This window comes from Hemitrygon akajei, chromosome 3 (assembly GCF_048418815.1).
Source record: "Hemitrygon akajei chromosome 3, sHemAka1.3, whole genome shotgun sequence".
Classification (NCBI taxonomy): Eukaryota; Metazoa; Chordata; class Chondrichthyes; order Myliobatiformes; family Dasyatidae; genus Hemitrygon; species Hemitrygon akajei.
The window spans coordinates 195,999,750-196,014,334 of record NC_133126.1 but is presented as its reverse complement, the minus strand read 5'-3'; the positions used below and the strand labels follow the sequence as shown (position 1 = coordinate 196,014,334).

The window sequence follows — 14,585 nt, the reverse complement described above, 5'->3', positions numbered from 1 at the left end:
AATTTGATGATCCATTTTACATTATCATCTTGATTGTTGATAAAAGTGACAGCTACAACGGGTATAGCATCACTGTTCGCTGCGCACATTAGTTAAAGACCACCAGTTACAGATGGAACCATCTGCTACCACTGTCTACTTCTAGCGCGAAGCCATAACCTAATCCACTTTGCTACCCCGTCTTGAATGCCAGGCGACTGAAACACTTTGACCTACTTTTCATACGAGACCTTTTGAAAGTCCTTGTTAAATTATCCGGACAATATCGACTTTGTGCTGATCAACCTTCCTGGTAACTTTAACAAGAAATTCTATAAGATTCCGCAGACGACACCTACCAGACACAACGTCATGTTGACTATTCCTAAACAGTCTCTGTCCAGCCTAAACAATTATACATCAGGTCGCATAGAATAACGTACCCTTGGTTATCTCCGTCTCCCTACTCTTTAAATTGCAAACTTAATATCAGGGGTGTTATTTAATAATAGAGGAAAATTAGATATAGGTCCATATGACTATAAGATATTGGAGCAGAAGTGGGACATTCGGCAATCTATTCTGCTTCGCCATTCAATCATGGGCATATTCATCAATTCTTCCAGTCATCCCCACTCCCCTGCTTTCACCCCATAGCCTTAGATGTCCTGGCTCATAAGTAACCTATCCATCGTTGCCTTCAATACACCAAATGACTTAACCTCCATAGCCGCTCGTGCCAAGAAAAGTCCACCTATTTACCACCCTCGTGAAGTCGTGCCCTCTTGTCTTAGAATACGCTAACAATGGAAATAACTTTGTCGTATTAAATCTGTTCAGCGATTTTAACATTTGGAATGCTGCTATGAGATCGCCCTTTATTCTCCTGAACTCCAGAGAATACAGCCCAAGAGCTGCCAGACGTTCCTTGTACGGTAACCCTTTCATTCCTGGAATCATTCTCGTGAATTTTCTCTGAACTTCTCCAACGTCAGCATACCCTTTCTTAAATAAGGAACCCAAAACTGCACACAATACTCCAAGTGTGGTCTCACGAGTGCCTTTTAGAGCCTCAACATCAACATTCTTGCTCTTATATTCTGCACCACTAGAAACGAAAGCCCAAATTCCATTCCCCTTCTTCACAACCGACTCAACCTGGAGGATAACTTTTACGGTATCGTGCACAGGTACAGTTAAGTCCCTTTGCACGTCTGCATTTTAAATTCAATACCCATTTAAATAATACTCTGCTCGTTTATTTGTTCCACAAAAATGCATCACCTTACAATTCTCAAAATTGTATTTCATTTGCCACTTCCTTGTCCATTCCCATAAACTATGTAAGCCTCTCTGCAGGCTCTCTGTTTCCTCAATGCTACCCAATCCTCCACCCTATCTTCGTATCATTGGCAAATTTAGTTACAAATCCATTCATACCGCAGTCCAAATCATTGACCAGGATCGAAAAAAGGAGCGGTCCCAACATCGACCCCTGTGGAACAGCACTGGTAACCAGCAGCCAGTCTGAAAGAAAAACTGTTATTCCCACGCTCTGTTTTTTGCCGACCAGCCAACGTTACACCAATGGTAGTAACTTCCCTGTAATTCCGTGGGCTCATATCGTACTATGCAGCTTGATGTGCAGCACATTGTCAAAGGTCTTCTGAAAATCCTTGTATACCACGTCTACCGCATCTCTGTTGTCGGCCCTGGTTGTAATTTCCTGAAAGAATTGCAGTAAGTTTGTCAGACAGGATTTTCCTCACAGGAAGCCTTGCTGGCTTTGACCTATAATGACATGTGTTTCCACGCACACCGTAATCTCATCCCTTACCATCGATTCCAACAACTTCCCAACAATAATGTCAGACTAACAGGTCTATAGAGTCCTTTCTGCTGCCTCCAACCCTTCTTAAATAGCGGAGTAACATATGCAGTTTCCAGTCATTCAGTATAGTGCCAGAATCTATCGATTCTTGAAAGATTATCGTTAATGCTTCCGTAATCTCTCCAGCTCCTTCCATCAGAACCCGAGAGTGTATTGCATCAGGTGCAGGAGAGGTATCCACCCTCGGAACATTAAGCTTCCTGAGCACCTTCTGAGTCGTAATTTTCACTGCAGAAACTTCACTATCCTAACACTCTTGAACGTCCGGTATACTGCTGCCGACTTCCCCTGTGAAGACTGTAACTAAGTACGCATGCAGTTCCTCTGTCATCTCTACAACTCTCATTCCAGTATCTCCAGCGCCATTTAGTATTAGTGTTCTGTCTACCCTCGACTCTCTTTGACACTTTGTATACTTCAAAAGAAAAGCTTTTAGTATTTTTCTTGATATTAGTCGCCAGTTTCCTCCCATAATTCATCTTTTCCTTCCGCATTACCTTCTTAGTTTACTTCTGCGAGTTTTACAGCTCCTGATCATTGCAGAACACCCAATCCAGCACATTCGATCCCCTAGTAGGCTCAACAACAAGCTGTTCCAAAAAGCGTTCCCTTAGACATTCCTCAAATTTTCTCTCTTGAGGTCCAATACTGACCTGTTTTTCCCAATCCAATTTCATGTTCAAAACCTGAGCGATTATCATGACATTGCCTTTCTCATACGCATTGTCTATGGCCTGCTGTAATTTGTGAACCAACCTCCGCACTCCCCCTACCGGCTTCTGTGTGGAGGCCTGTATACCACTGCCATTAGAGTCCTTTTACAGTTGCCATTTCTTAACTTAACACGTAGAGTATCTGCAACTTCCTATCGTATTTCATCTTTTTCCAATAATTTAATATTATTTCTTATGCATAGAGCCACTTCACCCACTGTGCTTATTTTTCGATACATGGTATATCTTTGGACGTTCAGCTTCCAATGCCAGCCGTCCTTTAGCCAAGTTTCCGAGATGGCCAAAACGTCATATTTGACAATCTGTAGCTGAATTTCAAGATCTTCCATTTTATTCCTTTTGCTGCGTGCATTGTCATAAAACGCTCTCATTCCAGTAATTGATGTTTTCTGTCTTAACTGCATCATGCCTCTATTGCCCTGTAACTCATGCCAAGAGATTTGCTTAAAACCTCGTCTCCTGCATGTACTTTCTATAATCTCTTTTGCACGCTATCTTAGATTTATTTCTGTTTTCTCCTTATTCAGCCCTACACTCCAGTCCCCATACACCTCCCAAATTACTTTAAACCCTCCCTAACAGCTCTATTAAATGTGCCCGCTAGGATATGTGTCACCTTTAGGTTCAGGTGTAACCCGCCCTTTTTGTACAGGTCGTACCTCCCCTAGAACAGGCCCCACATATCCAGGAATCTGAAGCCCTGCCCCCTACAGCAGTCTCTCAAACACGTATTATCACGCTTGAACATGCTATTCTTGCACTCAGTAGCACATTACACTGGCAGAAATCCTGATATTGCTACGCTGTAGGTTTGCCTTTCAGTTTCCTACCTACCTCCCTGAATTCGCTCATCAAGACTTCCTCCCTTTTCCTACCTATGTCGTTGGTACCAACGTGTAGTAAGACTTCTGGCTGATCACACTGTCCCTTCAGAGTATTCTGCACGCGATCCGGGATAGCCCGTACCCTGGCAATCGGGAGGAAACACACCATGGGACTACCTCTTTCAGTCTGAAGGTATCTCCTGTCTGCTTCACTCACTATGGAATCCCTTATGACTACTGCATTCCTCATCTTCCTCTTTCCCTTCTGCACCACGGAAACAGGCTCAGCGCCAGAAACACGATCACTGTGTTCGTTCTCTAACATAACATCCACCTTAACTACATCGAAAACGAGATAACGGTTACTGAGGGTGATATCCATGATACGTACATGGATCTTAAAAAAATGGACGGCAATAGTTAACCCGAGGTAATTTCTAATGTAAGGACATGTTCGGCAGAGCTTTGTGGGCCGAAGAGCCTGTATTGCACTGTAGCTTTCTACGTTTCTATGCTTCCAAATCTCCTGATCAAGCATCTCTACTGACGAAGGACCTTTTGAATATTTGTACTCGGGAACCCGCAATGTTTGCGCAAGCCTCCCAGAGGATCCATTGGAACACTTTTTCAGGCCCGAAGGGTTTGAACGCCTTAATATGCCCCAATACAGCAAACACATACTCATCTGTAATCAGCAAAAGGTCAATGATCGCATTGTACTAAAGGAAAGGCAGATGTGTTCAAGACCTGGATCGAAAATTCGAATTATGACACTATCGCTATTAGTGACGACTGTGGCAGGAGTGCTGGACTGCCAGATTAGTGATCCATGGTTAATTTAGACGTGACAGAGCTGTGGGGTTTAGAGTGGAGAAGTGACGATATTCGTCAAGGAAATAATCACGGCCGTTCTCAGTCCGAACAAACAGGACAATTTGTTTCGTGAGGCGTTATGGGTGGAACTGAGTAATAAGAAAGTTATGACCACGTTAATGGGGCTACATTAGGAACCAAGTAACAGTCCGTGGAATATACAAGAACAAATTCACAGAGGGATCAGACGTCGTCGCAAGAAAATTAAGTTTATAATTGTAGGAAATTTTAACTTTCCACATATTGACAGGGACTCACATACTATGGACTAGACGGAACAGAGATTGTCAGACGTGTTCAACGAAGCTTCATTCATCGGTACATAGAAGTCCCAACGAGAGAATGTACTTCATCACTATTAGGGAATGAGGTAGCGAAGGTGAAAGAAATATATGTTGAGGAACACTTAGTGCCTACTGATCACAATGCAGTTACTTTCGAATCAAATATAAAAGACAATCCATCTGGTCCGTGGGTTGAGATTTTAAACAACAGAAACGCCAATTTTAACGATATTAGAAATGATTTTAACGTGTGGATTCTGACAGGTTGCTTTCTGGCAAAGGTGTACTGCGCAAGTTAGAAACTTGCTAAATTGAAATTTTGACAGTTCAATGTTTGTGGTGTACATGTCCAATTAAAAGGTAAGCATAGCTCAGGTAGTGAACCTTATTTCCATGCGTTATCGACGCCCCTCTTAAGAGGAAATGAAACGGATTTGCGTAGCAGGCATGAGCAGCTTGGATCAGATGCGTTGCCTGTAGAGTATCAGAAATATAAGAAAACTCTTAAGAACGAAATCAAGAGGGTTAAAGGAATGGATGAGTTTGCCCATCAAACAGATCAAGAAGATTCCTAAGGGATTCTGCAGATATGTTAAGAGCAAAGGGATAGCACAGACAAAATAGTTCTCTAGGAGATCAGAATGGTAATCGATGCGTAGATCCAAAACAGCTGGCAGTGATATTAATTGATTTTTTTGCATCTGTATTTACTCAGGAGACGGACGGTGATATGTACAAGTGAGGCAGGGCGGAATCAGCTTAATGGAATCAATGCAATTTAGAGAGGATTAGTTGTTTGTTGTCTTGATGCAACGTAGTTTGGATTCGTCTGCAGCGCCTAACAAGGTGTTTCCTCGGAGACTGCGGAAGAAGTTGTGAAAACATCAAGGGCCTTTGCAAAAAAATTTAAGTCATCCTTAGCTGCAGGTGAGGTATCAGAGGATTGGAGGATAGCCAGTGCAGTTGAAATTCTTAAGCAATGTTCCTTAATTAAACTGGGAAACTGTAGGCCGGTTAGCCTGACATAAGTAGTGGTAATATTATTGGAATGTTTTCTAAAGGACAGGATATCTGACTATTTGGATAGACATGGACTGATAAAGGATAGTCAGGTAAGGATCGGTGTGCGATAGGTCTTCTCTAACTAATCTCACAGTTTCTCGATGAAGTTACGAGAAAATTTGATGAAGGCACGACAGTGGATGTTGACTACATGGACTAAGCAAGGCAGTTAACATCTATCGACATTGGAAGTTAGTCAAGAAGAACCAGTAGTTCGGTTTTCAAGATGAGGTAGTAAATTGGATCAGACATTAGCTTTCAGAGAGAAGCCAGTGAGTGTCAATAGTTGTTTGACTACCTGACTTGAGGCCCGTGTCTACTGACGTGCCTCGGGGACACACGCATTTTCCGTTGCTGTTGATCATCTACATCAACAATCTGGATTATTACGTGGTTACCTGGATCAGCAAATTTACTGGTTACATCAAGGGTGGAGGACTTGTGGACAGAAAGGAGGACTATCAAGTCTTGCAGCGAGACCTGGACCACCTGAAAAAAAAATGTCTGAAGAAGGCTATGGAATTTAATGCAGATACGTTCACGGCGTTACACCTCTGAAGGACGAACCACGGTAGGTCTTGCACAGCGTAATGTGGGACAATGCATTCAGGAATGCAATTCCATAATTCTTTGAAAATTATTTCACAGGTGGATAGAGACGTAAGAAAGCTTATGGCACATTGTCTTTCATAATTCAAAGAATTGGGTACAGGTGATATGTTTTTATATTGAAGTTGTATAAAATATTAGCGAGCTCCAATTTGGAGAATTGTGTACAGTTTTTTTTCCCACCTATCTACAGGATAGATGTAACTAAGTTTAGGAGAGTGCAGCGAAAATTTCCTAGGATTTTGACAGTTCACGAGGACCTGATTGAATAGGAAAGATTGACTATAGAAGATTGAGATAAGTTTTCATGGAGATCTACAGAATTACGAGGGGTTTCGATAGGTTATTTACATGTAACCTTTCTCCACTGAGGTTGGGTGGGTCTCAAATAGACGTCTTGTGCTCATGATGAAAGGTGAAAGGTTTAAGACCAACAAGGAGAAACGTCTTCATTCAGATGATCATCAGAGTTTGCAAAGTGCTGGGAGTGCAAGTGGTGCATGCGAGCTACACTTCAATGTTTAACAGAAGATTGGATAATGACATGGATAGTAGGTGTATCTGAAGCGATGGGTCCGGTGCGAGTCGATGAGAATAGGCAAAGTCTCTGTAACCTCATGCAGCTTTACATTACATAGGGGCTCTTTATCCGTTTCCCAAGTAAATACAGCTGGAAGAAAATCATTTAAAATGCCCTCCGTCATTTTTTTTAAACTCCACGCATATATTATATTCCGATGCTTCAGAAGACCGCATTTAGCTCTTGCTTTTGTATTGCTGTTAATGTATCACTAGAAGGTTTCACCTATAACTCTTCTGTTAGATCAACTTCATGCGTTCTTTTTGAACTATCCGTAATCTCTTTTCCAACTGTTCTGTTGCGTTCATTATATTCTCGGTAAGCACCACGTTTAATCATGCCATGAACTCCCCTCTGTGTACTTCCTTCCTTTTCTTAAGCAGGAAACTATATTCGGTTTCCCTAAAATAACCCTTACATTAAAACGTAACCAACTCAGAGATCAGTCAATCGTGCTCAGCTTTTGCTTCCAGACTTTTCATTAGACTTAACAACAGTGTTCCCGAAACCATTCCATTCTCTCCACCATGTTGGAGGAAATCAGCAGGCCGAACATTGTCTATAGAAAAGAGTAAACAGTCGAAGTTTCGGGCCGAGACCCTTCATTAAGACTGGAAAGAAAGAGGAGGTCAGAGTAAGAACGTGGGGGATTAAAGGGAGAGGTACATGGTTGTGGGTGACTTGTGAAACCGGGAGATAAGGAGGGGATTAAGTAAACAGCTGCGAAGTTGATTGGTCCGAGAAGAAATGTTGTGGAATGGGGAATATGGTAGGAAGGATTATAAGAACATGGATGAAGGGGAAGGAGTAGGAGCGCCAGAGGGAAGTGATGCGCAAGACAGGAGATAAGATGACAAAGGGAAATATGAGTGGGAAAAACAATGTTAATATCATCAGGTTAGATTCTATTATGACGGAATATCAGGTGTTTTATTTCCAACCTGAATGTCGCCTCCTAGCGGTAGTGGATGATGTCATGACGGACATCTGTAAATTAGAATGGGCAGCAGAATTGAAATGGATGGCTACCGGCGCATCCTGCTTTTTATCTGGTGGGTAGAGCGTAAATAAAAGCGGTCTCTCAGTCTACGTTAGGTCTTACCGATATTCAGGAGGCTACACCATGAGCCCCCGATACAGTATGTTACAAAAATCAGGCCTTGCAAAAATGAGCAGTGAGGCATAGAAAATCTGCATTGACTAAGAAGGAACTTTAGTTGTTTCAACTAAAAAGCATGTGGTTTCACGAACTGTTTCACTGTGTGTACACTAATAGAATTCTCTGAAAATCCATGAAGAGTAAACGAAGAGAAAAGATATTACCCAGGAAAGGAGTCTACGTTGGCCAGGCATTCCTCCTGGTCCCGATTTCCATATGCCCGTGTGGTCCTCCCTATCCGCGTGGTTCGTCTCTGGTTGCTGGGGAGTTGTCGCCTCTGATTATTTGGAGCTGCTGAGGCTTATCGTGTACCTCATCAATTGAACAAGTAGACATCCACCCCACTGGCTCAAGGTCACCTGACCTATCTCGGTCCATTTCTTACTGGTCATTGTAGAGGTCTACAACTGCCATTACATCATGCTTCTGTCCATCACAGTCTTGTGGATTTGTGCCTGTGCACTCTGAATTCATGCAAACCACTTAAATGTGGCAATCCAGAAAAAGTCTAAAGAGGTTCCAGATGTATTGGTAAGTCTGCCGTAACAAGTAGCTCAGGCCTGAGAATGGTCTTATGATTATGGTTCAGGTTAGATAGTCTCACTGTTAAAAATCAGTTCAGAGTCCATAGCCTTTACATCAGAAATAACAACCTGTTTGTAAATGAACGCAGGTTTAACAGATCATTACCAGAATATTTCTGTGTCCAACTTCAGTTGATCAGATTAGGTTATTGAAGAGCAAAAATCAGTTCAGAGTCTACAAAATATGTGAGGGGGGGGGGGAGAGGGGAAACAAAGACAGCTGGTTCTGTTATGGTCCGCTCGGAGACCGCATTCCGTTTCTTGATCCGGTCCACGGACACCCGACTCCGGGGCTTCTAGCCGTCCCTCCTTTCACCCTTAAGCCCAAATAGGATAATCTTGGCTTAAGGCGGCGCTCCTGATGCCTATCGGCTGGCAGGTGTATATAAGGGTCTCTGGGACTGAGTCTCGTTGGGGGGATCGTCCTGTTTTTGCCCTGTTCGCCGGTTTGTCTTGTACGCGCTGGTCCCGCGGTTCTGTCCGGCTCGCCTTGTTCGCGCTGTCGCGCTGTTCGCCTGTCTACCTATTTCGACCTGGTCGTCCTGTTTGCGCTGGTCGCCCTGTGCTCCCTGTTCCAACCCATGCGTCATGTTTGTCCTGCTTGAGCTGTTCGCCCGGTTTCGTTCTGTTCGTCCCGGCTTGGAGTACCCAACGTTAATCAATTAGTTATGTAAGTCCGTTCTCGTAGTCACCCTGGACCGAGCACACTTCTGACCCCTTGCCTCCGTCGGGTAAGCCCAGCCGGACTGCCGTTGCCAGCGGGGTCTCTGAAACTTTCCTACCTCATTCTTCCGACGTGTTGTGCCCCACACCTACTCAGGTGCCCCGCGAGCTGCCCAGGCCCCTGTGTTCCTGCTTGGTAGGCCGGGTCCTGCCCAGGAGTTATGCAGCCCGCCCAGAGGACTCTGGCCGTTTCCTACCCCTCGCTTCCGACGGGTTGTGCCCCGCAACTGCCCAGGTGCCTCGCGACCGGCTCAGGCCCTTATGTTCCTGCCTGGGAGGCCGGGCCCTCCCCAGGAGTTATGCGGCCCACCCAGGGGGCTATCCTCCCAGCATTCCTTGTCCCATAGACCCATCCTGTAGCCTAGCCAAGCTCCTGCGTCACCATGAACTCCAAGCTCCTGCGTCACCATGAACTCCAAGCTCCTGCCTCGCCATGAACTCCAAGCTCCTGCCTCGCCATGAACTCCAAGCTCCTGCCTCGCCATGAACTCCAGGATCCTGCCTCGCCTGAACTATCTCTGAACCTCAGGATCACCTTTGAATGCCACGTGCTTCACGTACGCCACGGTCTCCCCATCTTGTTCTAACCTTCAGTTGTTCCTGTCCTTCCCCTAGTACTTCAGTGTCTGCGTCCTGCATTTGGGTCCAGTCTCTTGTCCCCTTGTGACAGATTTGTCTGTATCCTCTGTCCTTGATTAGACCATAGTTTCCTCTCATCAACAAGTGGATAGTACAAACAGCGTAAATTCATCGCTACACCTGGATGGACTGTTTTGGGCCCTGAATAGTAGTGAGAAAGGAAATGTACGGACAGGTGTGATTCCTCAATCCGCTTTAATGGGTAAGAACCAGGTAGAAGATCTGTGGGAATGGATGAGGTGTCAACGGAAATGCATAAGGAGTGACCATTGTGAAATGCGGAGAATGGAGGGGCGGGGGTAGGGAAAGTTGTGCTTGGTGGTGGGATCTCGCCTGAAATTGCGGAAGTTATGGAGGATTATGTGCTGAACACGCTGTCCAGTTGGATGGTAAGAGAGGGCAAGAGGAATCCTATTCCTGATGTGACGGCTGGAAGATGGGGTGAGGGCTGATGAGTGCGAAATGGAAGAGATGCGGGTGAGGACAGCGTTGATCGTGTGGAAGGAAAACCCATATATTTGGAAAATGGGGGCATCTCAGTAACTCTGGAATGAAAAGACTCATGCTGAGAGCAGATGCAGCGGAGATGCATGAACTACAATAAGGGGATGACGTTTTTGCCACTATCCTCAACAATCACCTCTCCAAACTTCATCTCTTTCATCTTTTAATTTTCTAACTCGTTACTCTACCAGAAGTCCATCTTACTGTTTCACCGACGAACTGCACCTTATATTTCCTCCTCCCCTCTCCCCACCTGCTTAAACTGTCATCCAGGCGTGTTGAAGCTACTCAGCACTAAACGTCGACTGTTTACTTTTTTACATAAATGCTGCTTGCCCTGCTGCGCTGCTCCAGCCTCTTTTGTGTCATGCTTTGGAATTCCAGCTTTTGCAGATTGTCGTGTGCTTGTGATACCACTCTTTCCTCTGGCGCTCTGATTCAGGTCACAAAACAACTCAGGTTTAAAGCACCCACGTGCACCAATAGAAAACCACTCCATTTCAGATGCAAACTCTCCCTTTTGTGAAAGCCCCACATTCTCAATAAGAGGGCGAAGTCCTCCAAATAACTGAAGTCGACGCACCTGCACCATCCCCTTAGCCACGTGTTCAACTGCATGATCTTCCTTTTTCTCGCCTCACTTGCACGTGGCAATCCTGCGATCATGACCTCGAGGTCATGTCGTTAATTTATCACCTAATTACCAGTACATACTTTGCTGGACCTTGTCAATTTCCGTGCCCATATCATTGGTATCGACGTGGACCACGGCCTCTGGCTGCTCACTGTACCACTTAAGAATATTTGGACTCGTTTCGAGAAGTATTTGACGCCGGCACGTGGAAGGAAACTTACCTTATGGAAATCTTGTTCTCTTCTGCAGAACTTCCGGACTTTTCCGGCATCCCCTATCACTGCATCACGGCAGTTCTTCCAACCCCCGTCTCCTTCTCTTCTGAGCCAAGGAGCCAGCTTAATTGGCTGGGTGTCTCCTTCCCCCATCCAGTCAGTTATCCAATTACCTGGATCCTGCACATTGGGTGTGAGTACTTGGCAGTAACTAAGGCTGCCATTGATGCGGATTTCAGGCATAAACAGTGCATAGAAGTGGAAAATAGTTTATAGTCTCTGTTACCAATATGCTCTCCGTCCCATGGAAGTTAATTCAGCTGTGCCCATTTACCGCTACTTTTTTCCATATCGGGCGACGACCTCCTGATATCGAACTCCAGAATTCATCTCCTATGCCTTGACTCAAAACACCCTGTTCCCCTGGTTTGCTCCTCAATAATTTTAGCAACCATCGTCTGTGGCTTCGCATCCGTTTACATATAATATTGTCCAGATAATCATTTCAACGTTCACTGGGCAAATAACTTTCTTTTACTTTAGTTATTTATTTTCAAAAGTTTTGTCAACTACTTAACCTGTTAAATGGTGCATTTGAACATCCATTGGTTATCTATTTTTTGTTGCTTAAGATCCCACAGGCAATTTGCTCAGAGCCCTGTCTTCCTGGAACACGAAAGGTCAGCCGGAAAGGTCAGCCAGTATGTTGTTTTGACTGTGCTGAGTGCGCGGATGGTGAGATCAGTAATGTCACCGGTAAGTGAAGAGATGAAGAGCAACGTTTCCCAATTCCCGTATTTTGTGCTCACATTTATTTTCTTATCAAATGAATACTTTATTTTCCAGATTCCATTGATTGTATCAAGTGCCCCTCGAAGTACTGGTCCAATCGGGCAAAAACAAAATGTGTTCTCAAGAAGGTTGAGTTTCTTTCCTTTAGAGAACTTCTGGGATTTGTACTAGTCACACTTGTTCTAATGGGTGTGGGATTTACATTGACCATTGCTGCTATTTTCTACCGGTATCGGGAAACCCCAGTGGTCAAAGCGAACAACTCTGAACTCAGTTTTCTGCTCCTTTTTGCTCTCCTCCTTTGCTTTATTGTATCGCTTGCCTTCATTGGAGAACCTTCCGGCTGGTCATGCATGTTGCGCCGCACAGCTTTCGGAGTTGTGTTCGTGCTTTGCATTTCCTGCATTTTGGGGAAAACCATACTTGTCGTGGTTGCCTTCACAGCAACACTTCCCAATAGCAGTGTGATGAAGTGGGTCGGACCGACGCAGCAACGTCTAGGTGTCTTCGGTCTTACCTTTTTGCAAGGTTTAGTGTGCGTTGTCTGGGTAAGTGTGTCACCTCCCTACCCACTGGAAAACATGAGTCATTATAGAGACATCATTATTCTGGAATGTAACGTGGGCTCATTGACCGCATTTTACTTAGTGTCAGCCTATATTGCGTTGTTGTCCATCGTGTGCTTATTGCTTGCATTCCTTTCCCGGAATCTACCGGACAATTTTAACGACACCAAGTACATCACCTTTAGCATGCTGATCTTTTGCGCTGTTTGGATAACTTTTATTCCAGCTTACGTGAGCTCTCCAGGAAAGTACACCGCGGCTGTAGAAGTGTTCGCTATCTGGGCATCGAGCTTCGGTCTGCTCCTGTGCATTTTTGCACCGAAATGTTACATTATCTTACTGAAACCGGAAAAGAATACAAAGAAAAATATGATGGATAAAGTGACTTCATTGTAAATGCCATCTTCCCTTTGTAACATTTTCACATACATATGTATAGTCCTCATTGATTAAGCTAGATTTGAATCTTTTGATACTATCTAAGGTCAGTTACCTATAATTGAATGGCGGAGCAGACCGATGGGCTGAATATTCCTACTTATGTCCCGATATCTTATGGTCTTATGGTCTTTCATCGAAATTTGATATTGTTTGAATTTACATCGTGTTTAATAATATAAATATGTTACAATATTTTTATTTGGACTGTACGTACGTTTATGAGCGAATGTGAGAAAAAGGAAATGTGATGTTCGATTTACTATATATTTCTTGTTTCTGCATTATTAAAATTTGCTTGTCGAAACTCTTCCTCTGTCATACCGATCATAAATTCACTCAAACGCAAGCCCTGTCAAAATTTCAGTCCGATTGGAACTTCGATAATGCAAAGAATGCACTTTCTTTCTTCAATATTATTGTTAAACAATTAAGACTAGTTATTGGAGAATAGATTACTAGTGGCGAACGTAGATATATATCCTTAATTTTATACAATTAGTTGCTAGATTATTAGTTTCCGAAATAAATGAACACGGTACCAACTGCTGTATTTTCCCCGTGTCTTTATTTTCGACATGTTAGATCATCAGATCATAAAAGATAAGGAGCCATCGAGAGCGCTCCGCCATTTCATCACTGCTGATCTTTCTCCCTGTGCGTTCGCAATGACTGGCTACTTGAGTTACTGCCGTTTTCTTATCAGTTTGAACGAAGGAAGACATTCTTCTCTAACTTCTCTCATCGACAAGGCCTTTTACACCTAGAAAACTGCCGCTCACCTGATCACTTTCTGTAAAATCCTGAGACTGTTGTGTGTGAAAAGCACAGCAGATCATCAATTTCTGAAATTCCCAAAGCCTTTCTGGCATCAGTAATCATTTACAGTCAAAGTCAGTCATTTCACATGTCTTCCCCGTTCTGATATTTGTTGTGATCAGAAAATTAAGCGATTGACCATATCTACATGTTTTCATTTTCTCTTGAGTTCCGGCCATATGATTGCCAGTTAATGCAATATGTCTGCATTAACTAGCACGTGCGTAGGCGCATGCAATTTATGTTCTTTCAATAGCACTGCTATCAGAAGATACACACAAAATGCAGATTGAGCGCAACAGGACGGGCAGCATCTACTGGAAGAAGTAGAGTCGACGTTTCGAGCCTAGACTCTTTGTCAAAAGACTATCTGAAAGAAAATAGACTAAGAGATTTACAAGTGGGAGGGGGCGGGGAAGTCAGAAATTATAGGAGAAAACATGAGGGTGAGTGATAAAGCTAAGAGCTGGAAAGGTGATTGGCAAAAGGAATACACAGCAGGAACAGGGAAAGGGTCATGGGACGGGAGGCCTAGGGAGAAAGATAGAGGGAGGTGAGCACCAGAGGGAAATGGAGAACGAGTGATCGTGAGAGGGGCAGAGAGAGAGAAAAAGAGGGGGGATACTAAATAAATACGGGATGGGGTAATAAGGGGAGGAAGGGTATTTACGGAAGT

The 14,585-nt window shown here is 43.9% G+C and overlaps 1 protein-coding gene across 1 annotated transcript in view; it reads left to right on the top strand.

Annotated features, from left to right (window-relative positions):
• Positions 1–13,048, top strand: part of LOC140724643 (extracellular calcium-sensing receptor-like) — a 32,751-nt gene extending 19,703 nt beyond the window's left edge. Inside the window, exons 8-9 of the mRNA XM_073039067.1 lie at positions 11,927–12,050; positions 12,141–13,048. Coding sequence (XP_072895168.1) covers positions 11,927–12,050; positions 12,141–13,048 — 1,032 coding nt within the window. The remainder of the gene's footprint in view (positions 1–11,926; positions 12,051–12,140) is intronic.
• Positions 13,049–14,585: the final 1,537 nt, after the last annotated feature.